The sequence below is a fragment of the Emys orbicularis genome, chromosome 6 (assembly GCF_028017835.1).
Source record: "Emys orbicularis isolate rEmyOrb1 chromosome 6, rEmyOrb1.hap1, whole genome shotgun sequence".
Classification (NCBI taxonomy): domain Eukaryota; kingdom Metazoa; phylum Chordata; order Testudines; family Emydidae; genus Emys; species Emys orbicularis.
In genome coordinates, this window is record NC_088688.1 from 41,900,306 (window position 1) to 41,917,294 (window position 16,989).

At 42.8% G+C, this 16,989-nt stretch overlaps 1 protein-coding gene across 1 annotated transcript in view; it reads left to right on the top strand.

Annotated features, from left to right (window-relative positions):
- ERBIN (erbb2 interacting protein) overlaps nt 1–16,989 on the top strand; it is a 232,135-nt gene that overhangs the window by 201,548 nt on the left and 13,598 nt on the right. Inside the window, exon 23 of the mRNA XM_065407058.1 lies at nt 11,164–11,307. Within this exon, the coding sequence (XP_065263130.1) occupies nt 11,164–11,307 (144 nt within the window). The remainder of the gene's footprint in view (nt 1–11,163; nt 11,308–16,989) is intronic.

Sequence of the window (16,989 nt, forward strand, 5' to 3'; positions counted from 1 at the left end):
TCTCTGCCAGAGCAAGTGGGGGGGGGGGCCCTCCCCACTCCTTCCACTTGCAGTCACCCCCGTTCTTCCCCCCCCCCCCGCATTCTTGCTGGGGAGCAGGGTCGGGGCATAGAGACTTGCCCTGCTCCCCGGCAGGAGCGCCAGGCAGGTTGAGCAGAGCAAGCCCCCGTGTCCCAACCCCGCTTAACGGCAGCAGCGCTGGGCAGGCAGAGTGTGGTGTGGGGGCCCCCCAGTTGGCCAGTGCCCAATCCACCACTGACCATGCCCCCCCCCCCCCCCCCCAAAAAAAATCACCTTGCGACCCTCCTGGAACTCCATTTTGGGTCAGGACCCCCAATTTGAGAAACGCTGGTCTCCGATGAAATCTGTATAGTATAGGGTAAAAGCACACAAAAGACCAGATTTCACAGTCTGACGCATTTTTCATGGCCGTGAATTTGGTAGGGCCCTAACCATCACAGACCTCATCACCTTCCACTCCCAGTGTAAGGTGCACGTCTTCAACCTTGCCTTCTCTTGTATAAATACATAGAAGCATAAACATAAAGAACAAAAACAACCCTACCTAAACAAAATACTACACTTTATGCACCATTCTCCCGCTGGGGATAAGATGAGAGAATGGGTAGAGCTCTGCCAATAATGTCTTGGCAACAGAGACTTTTTTCTGCCAGAACTTATAGTACTGATGGTCCAAACATACCCAGACCTCAGAGTGCTTGTGCTTCAGTGAATGAAGTACCAGAGGGAACTATGTCAGTTAGTGACTTTACAAATGTTAGGCAGGGCACCTAATACATTACTGAAAGACGCCAGATACTAGGTGATGAGGGTAGTGTAAGAACCAGTGTGAGAAACTTGCTGCCCTCACAGCTCATCCTTTCCCTCCATGTGTTTAATAACACCTTACTTTTTTTTTCCCTACTAGAATGGTATTGTGTAATAAATGCTGTCTCCTTAATTCTTATCCTTCCCTTCCACCAGTCTAGTTTAGTTTATGTTGGAACCACTAGGTTTATCTTTTCTTTAACATTTAAGAGGGTGGCTTTGTTTTTATAAATAATGCTATTAATTTTTACAGTGGTTTTTCATTCAGTGGTCTGAGCACAGTGTGGAGATGTCTGTTTGTGTGAGAGACACTTTCTCTTTCTCTGAGAGTGTGCTTTTATAGGTAGCATTTATTTTATATTGTTTGGTACATGATAAACATCTCAAAACTATGCCATGAATTTCAAAAGAGCCACAGATGTGCTTCTCTGAGCTGGCTTTGAGCGACGGCTGGCCAATACAATAGTGAGGAATGTGAAAATCCAGTTATTTGTTTCATGTTTCTCTGTCCGCTTCTATTTAAGACATTCAGCAAATAGCATTACAATTACCGTACCTTTTTACGTTTTTTGTTTTTCAGGTCACTTAAATTATGAGAGTCCCATAAATCAGAATTTGGTAGTTTCAGGTGTGCTTCTGTTTATAACTCAAAATGGGCTTTTAATTTTGTAGGGAGTTAGTCCATACTGTATTCTAGACCTCTGGGATGTATACGGGGGAAAGAAACCGTATTATTTAATTTAGAAGATCACAAGTACATATTCTTTAACAAACGCTCCACAACAAAGAAAGAAAATTCACAGATTAAAAGAATCTGTTGTGTTTAAACATTATAAAGGTTACAAAACAAAAAAAATCAGGAAATACAAACTTAAAAATAATATCGCCATCTTTAATTCATATGTTGCTACCTGTACTTTTACACAGTAGTATGGTTAAGATCACTGTTCACCTTTCCTTTGCATTACCTGACTTTCAGTGGTTTATATAACATACTTATTATTTCTATTTAGGGATTTTTAATAAAAGTTTTCATGAATGATTTTTTTTTAATTATAAATTCCATAGTTTCTAAACTTGTACAAGAATAATCTTTTTAAATTTTAAATAATCAAAGGCTGTCTATAAATCAAAACCAGAGAAGCTAATTCTTGTTTTGTCTGGCTCTTGGACATTTTCACCTGGTGATGTAAAGGGGAAAACATTTCCAGCAGCAGTTTGCATAAGGGATCAAATGAAAGCCTGATGTCTAGCAAATAAGATTGACTAACTTCAACATAGCAATGAATATGTGTAACCTATTTTACAGCACGTTAGGGATATGTTCCTATCATAATTGAGTAACCTGAAACTATGCAACTAGAGGAAAAATTATAGCTAAGACTTTTTGAAAATAGATCTTCATATAGAGACTTGAATATTCAATAAAAATTGTTGGATTGTTCATTATACTGTTACTTTTTTTTGTAAGTGGAAGAAAGGCTCTTCTTCAAGTGATTGTCCACATGTATTCCACATTTGGAGTGCGTGCATGCATACCATCCACACAAGACTGGAATTTTTGTGTGTGTAGCATTGTGAATTGCAGCCACATCTGTGTCCTACACGCACCCGGATGCGCTGTAGCCAAGGTTATAAAGCAGTCCCATTCCTCTATCATGGAGTTGGCCAAAACCTCCTTCACTTCCTCACCCAGGTCCTCTGAAGAGAGAAGACATAAGGAGCACTGTTTGCAAGGTACTCTCTCTCTGGTCCTGAGCAGATACAGCCTAGGAGGCAATTCAAGGCCCAGATCAGGTTCTGCTGATGCCTTGCCACTGAGTGACCACTGACAAGTCTGGGAAAACTCCCCAGGAGTCATTGATATGCCTGAGATTGGATCAAAGCACTCAGCACTGATGTCAGCAGTGCAGGAAGGCTCTTCAGACCTCCTGGCATCAGAAAGTGTTCTGATCTAGATGCTGCCTTTAGTACTAAAAATCTTAGCACTGATTGCTTCCAGTCCACATTTGACAATACCAGCCATCCTTTCCCCCGAGTATTCACCTTGGGAACCCATCTTCATGGTACCTACATGGTTCACCAGTACTGGGAGACTTGGCAGTTTCCGATCAGCCTGAATCTCTATTGCTATCTTCTACGAAGAAACTGTCTTCACAGGTTCCGAACCTTGCACCGCAACCACAAGAGCTGCCTGGTCTCTCTCGAGCACCTGAGAGATCTGCTCCACCTGTGAAGGAGATGTATTCCTTCTCCTCCTTGGCCTCAGAGGATTAGGTGATAGACAACACACCCCAGAACAATATGACCATACCTGCATCACACCTCAGAATGATACGACCCTAGCCTGCCTGAAAGGACAATCAGAGACCACCCTCACAAGAGAGACTATGCAGATGTCTTTGAGCAGTACCCTGCATGGTACTTACCCTGGCCTGTACCCCCTTTCCAGAATCCCATGCATTTGTGGTCCTTCTGGGCATTGTGGGGGATGCACTCTACTCTCAGGGTTCCAGCAGCCCCTCAGGAGATAAAAGCAAGGTCACCCTCTCTTTTGAGACCTCAAGAAAGCCACCCCAGTCAGCTGCCTCCTAATGCAGAAAGTGAGCAGGAGGACATACAGGAAACAGAAGCCAAAAATCTCCTCCTCCTCTTTGCCAGACGAGAGCCCGACCTCAGTTGTTCCAATCCAATCTGACAATTAATAGATTTTCCAGTAACTCCTCAGGAGAATGGTGGATACCATGGAAATACCGGTCAATATACTGCAAGAGTAATCACACACACTTCTTGACAGCCTGCACTCGTTGGACCCTGCTAAATTGGCAATGCCATTAAATGATTGTATTTGGAACCAGCCAGAAGACCTTGGCAGACTCCTGCCTCAGAAGCACCTACATCTAGAAGAACGCAGAACTGCCCTATCAGGTCCCCATCAAAAGTTTTGAATATTTCTATAACTATCCAACACCAGGCTCTCTGTCCAGGAGAGATCCAAGAAACAGGGTGCACCTAAAGCGACTCGCAGGAAAAAGCCCCCTAAAAAAAAAAAAAGCTGACCTCTCTGGTCAGAAGTTATATTTTTCAATCACCTACAAAGTTCACTGCCAGTTACCAAGCGCTCCTTGCTAACTATAACTTCCTGACTTGGGATCACATATCTCAATTTGCGACAGATAAAAATCCGTAGTGCAGGAAGGAGAGCTGGTGGCATGACCTCTCATTACAGGTCTCTCTTGCCACTTCTCATATGGTGGCCTGAGGTATCGCTACTGCAGTTAATAATGCACTGGGCCTCCTGGTTGTAGTCCTTGGGAATACCAAAGGTAGTTCAAACAACCATGGAGGACCACCCCTTTGAGGAATCTGCAACTGATGGGGTTCTTCACACACTGGATTCAAGATTCAGGGATTCAAGAGTGACTTTGTGCTCCCTGGGCATGTACACTCTGGTTCCCAGAAAGAAACTGTACAAGTCTCAACTCTGTCAGATGTAGAGGCAACCATCCTCATATTATTTACAATCAGCAGAGATCTTCCAAGCCTTGGAGGAAGAGGTTCCAGATGAGGAGATGTAATCCCAAAATTTGACTAAACTAAACTATAGTCATTCTAGGTGTATTTAGCTACTATTAATTAAAAGCCTTTTCCTCCTCCATTACACACCTTCCGTCAACCTCATAATAGTAGGTTTGATGGTGTGGTTAAGAGTCTTGCAGAGCCAAATTTTCTTACCTTTGGGAATTGTTTGTTTGTTTCAGGAGACATGGAATTGGACTGTCTGGATCAGTGAATCCTGGGGATTGTGGAGAAGGGATACTCTATCCCATTCTAGTCCCTCCCTCCCCATCCCCTCCTTCTGGCCAGGACCCTCCTCACAAGATATGCTCAGGAAGGAAATGGACTCCCTCCTACACCTCGTAGCAGGTGTAGTCCCCTTGGAATTCCAAGGCAGGGTGGTGGTGATTGTTTTTTTTTTTTTTATTTCCTGGTCCCAAAAAAGAAAGGGGGATGGTGCCCTATCCTGGCCCACAAACAATTCAACAAGTTCAGGATGGTGACCCTAGCACCCATAATCACTACTGGATTCTCAAGACTGGTTCACAACACTCACCTTACAAGAGAAACACTTTCATATTGCAATTCTCCTGCTCCACAAGTTTCTTTCGCCCTCCTCCCCCCTCCCCGGTTTCTTGGGGGGGAAAGTCTCACTACCAGTACAGAGTGCTTCCCTTTGGCCTTCATGTGGCACAGGGTCTTCATCAAATGCATGGTGGTCATGGTTGCACATCTGAGAAGAGAAGGAATTCAGATCTATGCCTAGCTCAATGACTGACTGATCTGAGGTCAGTCACCTCAGTACATGAACAATGAATAACTCCATTTGAGCAGTCCTGGCTCTTTTTGCCACATTGGCCCTCGGAGTCAAGTCAGACTGTAGAGTTCATAAGGAGCAGTGTTGAACTCCTCACTGGTGAAGGCCTGCCTGCCCACAGGACAGATTTCTTATCATTCTAATTTTCAGGTGAGATAGCGTCAGTCAGGTCAGATAGCGTCTGACAATCTGAAACTCATTGGTCCCATGGTTTCATGCATCTGTGCAGTGCAGTTTGCCAGATTTCACCTGTGTTCCATGCAAGGGTTCTTGAGATCAGTGTATCGATCAGGCAGATACCACTGAGAAATGCTGTTCACATTTCTCCAGGAAGTCCTCTCCTTGATAGATTGGTGGAAGGACCCTCTACATTTGTGCAGCAGGGTGCCCTTCTCTTCATCTCTTCCCAGCATAACTAGTGACTGATGAATCTGCAATAGGATGGAGAGGTCATAGGGGCCACCTTCAGATCCAAGGCTTCCATTCCACCCAAGAGGCCAGGCTTCCTATAAACATCCTGGAACTGAGAGCCATTCGGCTGGCATGCATAGCCTTCTTCCCATTGCTTTGAGATGTCACAGTACAGATGCACATTGACAACACCACAGCAACGTACTGTATCAACCACAGGAATGAGTTCACCCATCCTGGTCGTGCCAGGAGACAACCCACCTTTGAGAATGGTGTATCAGTCACCATGTCACATCAGTAGCATTACATCATCCTGGTCTACAAAACATCTTAGCAGACCAACTCAGTCATCAGTACTCAGCCATGAATGATCACTCAAGGACTCCATGCTGTGAGACATCTTTTTGCACCTATGGGCCTGCAGTTTTGGGCCAGTTTGCTATCTGACCAGTACAAGTGCCTCAGATTCTGTTCCAAGGGAGGAGCCAGTCCCAGCTCCCCTTCAGATGCCTTTCTGATCCTGTGGTAACCGGGACTCATGTATGCCTACTTCCCAATTTCTCTGATACAGTGTGTCCCTGGGAAGATCAGATAAGCTGGGGCTCTGGTAATAAGATAGCCCCAGCATGGCCCAGACACTTTCGGTTCTCAGACCTTATAAACCTGTTGTCATGGCTCCTGATCATGCTCACTGAAACACACCCTGAAATGATGCACAACCAGGTAGAAAAGTCCTGTACCTGAACCTAGCACTTCTATCTCACAGCATGGATGCTGGCTGCTGTATAGCATTTCAAAACATCCGGATTTGCATCAGAAAAGATTCCACCAGACTGACCTATGCTGCTAAATAGAAGAGATTCTCTATCTGGGTGTTGGAGAATAATTTCACTCCTTTGGAAGCACCAGTGACTGCCATCCTGAAGTGTCTCCTCATCTTAAAGCATTTGGACCTTTCCATCTGTTCTATCAAGTACACTTGGCAGCCATCTCTGCCCATGATCCTCTGGTGGAAGGCCACACCTTCTCTTATCCGACAGTGTCTTGTCAAAGGTATCCTCCATAGCTTCCCACCAGTTAGAAAGATGCTGCCCTCTTGGGACCTCTGTATTGTCTTAACAGCTTTGATGGAACCTCTTTTAGCACCTATGGCAACCTGTTCCTTATACCACTTTTCCATGGAGACCTCCTTCCTAGTGGCCATAACCTCAGCCTGAAGAGATTCAGGCCGGTATGGTGGGTCCACCTTATACTGTATTCCACAAGGACAAAGTAACTTTAAAACCTCATCTGAAGTTTTTACCCAAAGTGGTTTGATTTTCCTCTTAACCAGATGATCCATTTACCTGTCTTCATTTCCAAATCTCTCACGACCCAGGGAGAGCTAAATCATAGAATCATAGAAGATTAGGGTTGGAAGAGACCTTAGGTTGTCATCTAGTCCAACCCCCTGCTCAAAGCAGGACCAACACCAACTAAATCATCTCAGCCAGGGCTTTGTCAAGCTGGGCCTTAAAAACCTCTAAGGATGGAGATTCCACCACCTCCCTAGGTAACCCATTCCAGTGCTTCACCACTCTCCTAGTGAAATAGTGTTTCCTAATATCCAACCTAGACCTCCCCCACTGCAACTTGAGACCATTGCTCCTTGTTCTGTCATCTACCACCACCGAGAACAGCCGACCTCCATCCTCTTTGGAACCCCCCTTCAGGTAGTTGAAGGCTGCTATCAAATCCCCCTTCACTCTTCTCTTCTGCAGACTAAACAAGCCCAGTTCCCTCAGCCTCTCCTCATAAATCATGTGCCCCAGCCCCCTAATCATTTTTGTTGCCCTCCGCTGGACTCTTTCCAATTTTTCCACATCCTTTCTGTAGTGGAGGGCTCAAAACTGGACTCAGTACTCCAGATGTCGCCTCACCAGTGCCGAATAAAGGGGAATAATCACTTCCCTCGATCTGCTGACAATGCTCTTACTAATGCAGCCCAATATGCCATTAGCCATCTTGGCAGCAAGGGCACACTGCTGACTCATATCCAGCTTCTTATCCACTGTAATCCCCAGGTCCTTTTCTGCAGAACTGCTGCTTAGCCAGTCGGTCCCCAGCCTGTAGCGGTCCATGAGATTCTTCCATCCTAAGTGCAGGACTCTGCCCTTGTCCTTGTTGAACCTCATCAGATTTCTTTTGGCCCAATCCTCCAATTTGTCTAGGTCAGTCTGGACCCTATCCCTACTCTCCAGCATATCTACCTCTCCCCCCAGCTTAGTGTCATCTGCGAACTTGCTGAGGGTGAAATCCATCCCATCCTCCAGATCATTAATAAAGATGTTGAACAAAACCGGCCCCAGGACCAACCCCTGGGGTACTCTGCTTGATACCGGCTGCCAACTAGACATCGAGCCACACCTTCAACATTGTCATGTCTCTTTCCTACTATCTAGAAGGGCTCTTAAAAGGCTTTGTTGTGTCTAGATTGTTCCTAGCATTTGCTGACAGAATGAAGGGTCAACCTATCTCCAGCCAAATACTGTCAAAATGGGTCTCAGATCGTATTAAGACATGCTACATGGTGGCTCATTTGGACCCATTCCACCAGAACTCAGGCAGCCTCTAAAGTTTTCCTGCAAGGTGCCCCAGTCTTAGAGATTTGCTGAGCAGCTACCCGGAGTTCAGTTCACACCTTCACCTAGCACTATTCCCTGGTGGAGATCTCCCTGTCTGAAGCCTGCTTTGACAGAGCTGTCATGCAGTCATTTTTCCAGTAAACTCTAGTAGTGCTTACGTCTCCATGCAAGTTATCACTTGCGTAATCCAAAGTGGAACATGTAGACAGTCACTTGAAGAAAGAAGTTACTACCCTACAGTAATTCTGGCTTTTCAAGATGTGTTAGACACGTTTTCCATGGCCTGCCCTCCTTTCCTGCTATTGGAGAATCCTTGCTAATTTAGATTTGGTGTAACTGAAGGAGCTGGAGATTTGATGCAGCTGCCCCATCCTTTATGCCCTTGGCTAAGGAGTGTTGGGAAGGCACACAGGCCACAACAGACACTGTTACTCAAAAAGATTCTGGTGTCACACATGCACTAGAAGTGGAACATGTGGACAACACATCGCGAAGAATCAGTTATTGTACCCATATAAGCCATTCTTTTTCCTTATAATGTAAAGCTGCTCTCTAGTGGTCACAAATAAGTATGTATATATAAGCTGCCAAAAAAATATTTGATCATCCATGCCCTGGGTGTGTGTTTTTGTTTTATTTTGTTTTTTAGCTTCTTGCACAGATTGAGCTTTATTCTGTTTTTAAAAGCCTTTAATCTTTTCATCAAATTGTCTTTAATGATACAGATTACTTAAATGTACTTTACATAATGTCACGGTAGTGTTTCTGTACTTATCTTGTTGCAAGTTCCCATTTTAAGTATTTAACCTAAACAAATCTCTTTGAATTGTGAGACAATACACTGTGTTCAGTAGAGGAGATGGTTTAAGGGGAAGAAGAAACAGAGTAGTGGAGGGAGTGGGGTATCTCCACCAGGAGACCTGATGCTCTTGTAGAGAGAGAACAAAATGTTGCCATGGATCCATGAGCACAGGAGTGGATCATAGGTTTCTATTCAGAGGGTGCACATGGCTACATTAGCAGATTTCCTTTAGCTTCATGGTGACCATAAAAAACAGTTGAAAAACCTCCTCTTTTAAACTCATTCCTCTGCTTTTCCCAAAGAAATAATGTGTAAATACCTTCTTTGCTTAATTCAAGGTGTTCTTCATCTTTTGTTAGCATTTACTAGGATTTGTTAGTCAGAAGTGGAGGGAGCAGAATGACGTCAATTAAACCATTTTTTGGCATGTGTACGTTTTAACTATGGTGTCCGTACCTCAAAGTCTTAATGCTTTCTTCATTAGCTCAGACATCTGTGGCCTGCATCTGTAACATTTCCATGATAGAAATCTTCAAGGCTGCCACCTGGACTTTTGCCCAAATGTTTACACAGCACTATTTTTTTTATTTGTCATTTAGATCTCATGCCCATTTTGGAAGGGCAATACTGCAATCCTTGTTTAATTAGGACTCTTTCCTGAGGGTTGGAATGCTTTGCTAGATTCCCACAAATGGGTATATGTAGAGACCACCTTAAATGAGAGAGGTTACTCGAAGAAAGGTAACTGTGGTTTTCTTAATGTTGCCTCAGCAGATTCACACTGCTCACCCACCTTCCCCTTTCCCTTGGCATTGTATTCCCAGGCTTAGCAAAACAAAGTGAGACAACTGGGGACTGTAGAGCCTCTCATGTCCTGGGTTCCAAACAGTTGGTGCTGTAAGAAGAACCGTGTAGTCCCAATGGGCACTGCTGATTTAGTAGGCTCCCAATGGTCAGTGGCATTGGATGGAGCATCCCACAAGTGTACTGTAGCGGGAACGCTCCTAGTAGTGTAGTCAGTGTAGTCTCTGGTGACTAGTATGCATTCCAAAAATCAGTATTGTATGTGCATTTAAAAACAAAACAAAAAAATGTATTCACCCAACAGTGGTTATAGTATCTTAGTCAAATTATAAGTATGGAACTTTTTATGAGACCTTTTTTAACAGAAAACAATCACACAGGAATTTCATAGAAACAAACAAAACTGCATTTCCTGGCTTTTGATGTTTTGTGGCATATCCTTAACATTATGAAAGTAATTTTTTGTACACAAATATTGTCATGCAGTGGATTCAATGTCCGTGTTTAAATAGGTGTCGTTCATTTGTCAGTTTGGTTAATTTTGGGACTTCCCCCTCCCCCCCCTTTTTTTTTTATTTTGGGTGTCCCTGTTCTTTCATTTGTTTTGTCTTGACAAAACTTCATGGAGGCAAGGTGGTAATGCTCTTGCTGCTTTTCTTTTTGAAACCATTGCCAATACTACAGAGGTCAATGTTGCAAGGTACTATAGCTTTAAAAAAAAAAAAAAAAAAAAAAAAGCCTCCAAGTATTCTTGAACTTACATTCTCTGCTAGGTAAATCTCTGGTCAATAAATTTGAGTGCATGTTATTTATTTTGTGTTACTTTTGTGTTGGTAGAAAAAACAAAATTTCTATGGCTGAAAAAATTTTCATTGTTGGACAAGTAATCTTGAAAACTGTTGAGACAAAATAATGGCTCTGCTGAGAATGAAATAATTTCAGCACAAGTGCATCTTGGCTGTCAGTTTTTCCTTTCCACCAACATGTCTATATATGTTGGAAATAATTAAAGTATGACAATTTAGATGAGTTAAACATCTATATTGTTTTCCTGAGCACATATACATCTGAATGGCCTTATGTACATGTAATTTTGTATGTGTACTATGTTAGGTTGCATGTTGATTGATCGTAAATAAATGTAAACAGAATGTCACGGAGGTTTTTTGTACTTCACGATGCCACAGCTAATTTAGTTGCATGGTATTTATTTTTGCATGTTATGGAATATATGTCTGTGTAAGTCGGTGTATAACATGTCCTGTGGTTTATGCATGCTGCACTAATCTCTATGTTAAATCTGTCCCCTCTTTATTCAGAGCATGCTGTCTAGGTCCTTTAATTCCAATTATGCTGCAGTTAGCAGCTTTCAGTATGGCAGCTCTAGGGATCTGCATGGCAGCCAGAGTAGTGTTGCCTTGAGTGTTGCAGACAGAAGAGGTTCTGGTGTGCACATGGTTCGTGTGAGTACCTACAGTAGGCTATTGCAATATATAGAGGGGGGGGAAGGAAACTTGAAATATGTCTTTAAATCAATAATTAGAGTTTTGTCCTTTTATACATGAAAGCACTGTCATAATTATAAAAATAGTTTAAACTTGTGTTATGAGTTCCTGGGCACTGAACCCAAACATTTAAATTGCCTTGAGTTCATATGCTCAACCTTCTTTACAAGGTGTTACAACTTACAAAACAAATTGTTTTTCTAATTGGCTTCCACGTGCGGGTGGCTGTAAAGATCTAAGATTATTTTCTGTTTTGCCCTCCTCCGTAACCAGAACTATAGCTGATGATCCTTTGTTTCTGAATTTGATCCAGGTCTAAAGAGACCTGAGTTGGGGTTTATCCGTTTATTTTCAATATTTGGTAAAGTAAGCCTTATTTAAAGATGTCTAGAGGCAATCAAGCAAATTAAGTTGATATGTAGCTTGGCAAGAAAGATGAAGGTAGCTTCAGCATTGAACAACCTAAATGAAGATCTGGTGTTTAAATCTAGAAGAATTAAGTCCACAAGAAACTTGTATTAATCCTGTAAGTCCATGCATAGCAGCCATGGACATTTGTTCACCTTTCTTGTGAACCATCTGTGTTATGTGGCTTTAAGACTGTCAACAGTTGTAATTTCTTTTTTGAAAGTTGGGGTTAAATTTTATGGATCTCTGACTTGATTAATAGGATTAAGTTGTCCATGGAAATGCAGATGATATGATTAGCATCCTTACAAGCAAAAATAAATGTAAAAATTGAGCAATTTATTCTAATATTTTAAGAAATATTGAGTCATTTTGATAATTTGAAGAAATATTTGCTTAGTTATTTCTACCCTGTTTAAAGCATCCCCAGACATCCACCCCAGGAGAGCCATGCCAAGAGGATGTATTCATTTCAGGACAGCAGAACTACTCATCTGGCACACTTAATCTCAAAGATGTTCCTCCAGACAGCATGAAGAAAGTAGCTGCACAGGTAATGAGTAATATGTTACCATATTTGGATAAGTTATCCTTCGCAAAAATGTATATTTGAAATATGGTGGAGTAGTTAGCACTTAGAATTGGTAATTTGTTTTTAAATCTAAAACATTATTTGATTTTCGCCCACTTATTTATGGTGAAATAATCAATCATATGGCCTTAAAAGATAGATTCATAGACTCTAGGACTGGAAGGGATCTCGAGAGGTCATCGAGTCCAGTCCCCTCCCCTCATGGCAGGACCAAATACTGTCTAGACCATCCCTGATAGACATTTATCTAACCTACTCTTAAATATCTCCAGAGATGGAGATTCCACAATCTCCCTAGGCAGTTTATTCCAATGTTTAACCACCCTGACAGTTAGGAACTTTTTCCTAATGTCCAACCTAAACCTCTCTTGCTGCAGTTTAAGCCCATTGCTTCTTGTTCTATCCTTAGAGGCTAAAATGAACAAGTTTTCTCCCTCCTCCTTATGACACCCTTTTAGATACCTGAAAACTGCTATCATGTCCCCTCTCAGTCTTCTCTTTTCCAAACTAAACAAACCCAATTCTTTCAGCTTTCCTTCATAGGTCATGTTCTCTAGACCTTTAATCATTCTTGTTGCTCTTCTCTGGACCCTCTCCAATTTCTCCACATCTTTCTTGAAATGCGGTGCCCAGAACTGGACACAGTACTCCAGCTGAGGCCTAACCAGCACAGAGTAGAGCGGAAGAATGACTTCTCGTGTCTTGCTCACAACACACCTGTTAATGCATCCCAGAATCACGTTTGCTTTTTTTGCAACAGCATCACACTGTTGACTCATATTTAGCTTGTGGTCCACTATAACCCCTAGATCCCTTTCTGCCATACTCCTTCCTAGACAGTCTCTTCCCATTCCGTATGTGTAAAACTGATTATTCCTTCCTAAGTGGAGCACTTTGCATTTGTCTTTATTAAACTTCATCCTGTTTACCTCAGACCATTTCTCCAATTTGTCCAGATGGTTTTGAATTTTGACCCTATCCTCCAAAGCAGTTGCAATCCCTCCCAGTTTGGTATCATCTGCAAACTTAATAAGCGTACTTTCTATGCCAATATCTAAGTCGTTGATGAAGATACTGAACAGAGCAGGTCCCAAAACAGACCCCTGCGGAACCCCACTCGTTATACCTTTCCAGCAGGATTGGGAACCATTAATAACTACTCTCTGAGTACGGTTATCCAGCCAGTTATGCACCCACCTTATAGTAGCCCCATCTAAGTTGTATTTGCCTAGTTTATCGATAAGAATATCATGCGAGACCGTATCAAATGCCTTACTAAAATCTAGGCATGCCACATCCACCGCTTCTCCCTTATCCACAAGACTCGTTATCCTATCAAAGAAAGCTATAAGAATAGTTTGACATGATATGTTCTTTACAAATCCATGCTGGCTATTCCCTATCACCTTACCACCTTCCAAGTGTTTGCAGATGATTTCCTTAATTACTTGCTACATTATCTTCCCTGGCACGGAAGTTAAACTAACTGGTCTGTAGTTTCTTGGGTTGTTTTTATTTCCCTTTTTGCACTATGTTTGCGCTTTTCAAGTCTTCTGGAATCTCGCCTGTCTCCCATGATTTTCCAAAGATAATAGCTAGAGGCTCAGATACCTCCTCTGTTAGCTCCTTGAGTATTCTAGGATGCATTTCATCAGACCCTGGTGACTTGCAGGCATCTAACTTTTCTAAGAGATTTTTAACTTGTTCTTTTCCGAAACAATGAAGTCATTAAGCATCTCTGCCATTTCCAAGTTTCCTGTTACTGTTTCTCCCTCCTCACTGAGCAGTGGGCCTACCCTGTCTTTGGTCTTCCTCTTGCTTCTAATGTATTGATAAAAAGTCATCTTGTTTCCCTTTATTCCCATAGCTAGTTTGAGCTCATTTTGTGCCTTTGCCTTTCTAATCTTGCCTCTGCATTCCTGTGCTGTTTGCCTATATTCATCCTTTGTAATTTGTCCTAGTTTCCATTTTTTATATGACTCCTTTTTATTTTTTAGATCATGCAAGATCTCGTGGTTAAGCCAAGGTGGTCTTTTGCCACATTTTCTATTTTTCCTACCCAGCGGAATAGCTTGCTTTTGGGCCAACTCCCCTCAGTCTTGATTCCCATGGGACCTTACCTATCAGCTCTCTGAGCTTACCAAAATCCGCCTTCCTGAAATCCATTGTCTCTATTTTGCTGTACTCCCTTCTACCCTTCCTTAGAATTGTGAACTCTATGATTTCATGATCACTTTCACCCAAGCTATCTTCCACTTTTAAATTCTCAATGAGTTCCTCCCTATTTGTTAAAAATCAAATCTAGAACAGCTTCCCCCCTAGTAGCTTTTTCAACCTTCTGAAATAAAAAGTTGTCTGCAATGCAGTCCAAGAACTTATTGGATAGTCTGTGCCCTGCTGTGTTATTTTCCCAACATATATCTGGATAGTTGAAGTCCCCCATCACCACCAGATCTTGGGCTTTGGATGATTTTGTTTGTTGTTTAAAAAAAAGCCTCATCCACCTCTTCCACCTGGCTAGGTGGACTGTAGTAGACCCCTAGCATGACATCACCCTTGCTTTTTAACCCCATTTAGCCTAACCGAGAGACTCTCAACACTTCCGTCTCCTATGTCCATCTCCTCCTCAGTCCAAGTGTGTACATTTTTAATATACAAGGCAACACCTCCTCCCTTTTTCCCCTGTCTGTCCTTCCTGAGCAAGGTGTACCCATCCACACCAACATTCCAATCATGTGTATTATCCCACCAAGTTTCGGTGATGCCAACAATGTCATAGTTGTACTTATTTATTAGCACTTCCAGTTCTTCCTGCTTATTACCCATACTTCTCGCATTTGTATATAGGCATCTAAGATCCTGATTTGATCTTGACTCCCTGATTTGATCTTGCCTCCTTTCTCTCTGCCATTATAGCCCACGCTCCCTCCTATTTCCGACCCATCTCCCAGGTCTCCATGTTCTCCACTTACCTGTGGGCTTTGCTCACCTGTCCCCATCGAACCTAGTTTAAAGCCCTCCTCACTAGGTTAGCTAGTCTGTGTTCAAATAGGGTCTTTCCCCTCCTTGAAAGGTGAACGCCATCTCTGCCTAGCAGTCCTTCCTGTAATAGCATCCCGTGGTCAAGGAAGCCAAAGCCCTCCTGGCGACACCATCTTCGCAGCCAGGCATTCACTTCCACGATGCACCTGTGTCTGCCTGGGCCCCTACCATTGACAGGAAGGATGGAAGAGAATACCACCTGCGCTCCAAACTCCTTCACCCGTACTCCCAGAGCCCTGTAGTCACTCTTGATCCGCTCAGTGTCACACCTCGCAGTATCATTTGTGCCCACATGGATGAGTAGCATGGGGTAGTAGTCAGAGGGCTGGATAATCCTCGACACTGCCTCCGTAATGTCTCGGATACGGGCCCCCGGCAGGCAGCATACCTCTCGAGATGAATTGTCAGGGCGACATATGGGCGCCTCCGTCCCCCTCAGAAGAGAGTCTCCGACCACCACTACCACTACCACTACTTCAAGTTCATTCTTGAAATAAGAAATCATCTCATTGGAACAACTGAGTGATTTGTTTTTTGTTTTATTTTCTTCTGGTCATGGAAAGTTAATGAGGAAGGTTTTTAATAATAGGTTTCCCAATAACAGAGGGCCTGCATGTTGCATGCAGAATCCTGCATGTGGCAGACAATTTTAGAACAGTAAACAAAGCAGAATAAACTTTTTTTTAAAACATGTCAGCATTTATTTACATATCATGGTAAAATTGGGCTAGTAAACTGCAGACACTGGAGAGTGAAATTCTGTATTCTTCTCTAAGAGGCACAGTACAGAATTTTGCGGCTGGGGATGAAGGACTAAGGGAGCTTTAAGCCACCTTTGCACCCTTCTTTTTCTGGGTTACTCTGGGAGCTTGAGACATTTCCAGCACATCTTAAAGAGCCCCAGAGAGCCGAAGTTATAACAGCTTCCTGGGCTGTCCTATGGGTCGTAGCACTGCCCAGAATCGCCTCAGTGTGGCCCTGACTCTGACATGCCCCTACGCCTTACCTCCAGCACCACTCCCTAAGCCAGAGCTTGTGAAGGAGTCCTTTTGTGGGCAGCTTTATGGGGGAAATCCTCCTCCAACTAGATATGGGACTTGTATGACTCCTTTATTCTACTCCATCCCTTTTATGCAGTATAAAGGGGCCAGAATAGGGGTGAAAATCTCATCCTAGAACTGCTGTGACTTCCAGTGTATTTGATCAACAAACAAATGTTCATTTTGTGTAGTATGGAATTTGGTTAAGAATATTTCTGAAAGATAGATAGGTATATCTCCATATATTTGATTTATCTCATAGAACTGGAAGGGACCCTGAAAGGTCATCGAGGCCAGCCCCCTGCCTTCACTAGCAGGACCAAGTACTGATTTTGCCCCAGATCCCTAAGTGGCCCCCTCAAGGATTGAACTTACAACCCTGGGTTTAGCAGGGCAATGCTTAAACCACTGAGCTATCCCTCACAAAACATACAGTTGTGTAAAAAAAAAAAAAAAAAAAAAAAAAACCTTCTACTTATCTTAAATTATACAGACAAAAAAATTACATCAAGTAGTTAGAAATTACAAAATAATAGAATATTTGATTTGTTTCCCAGA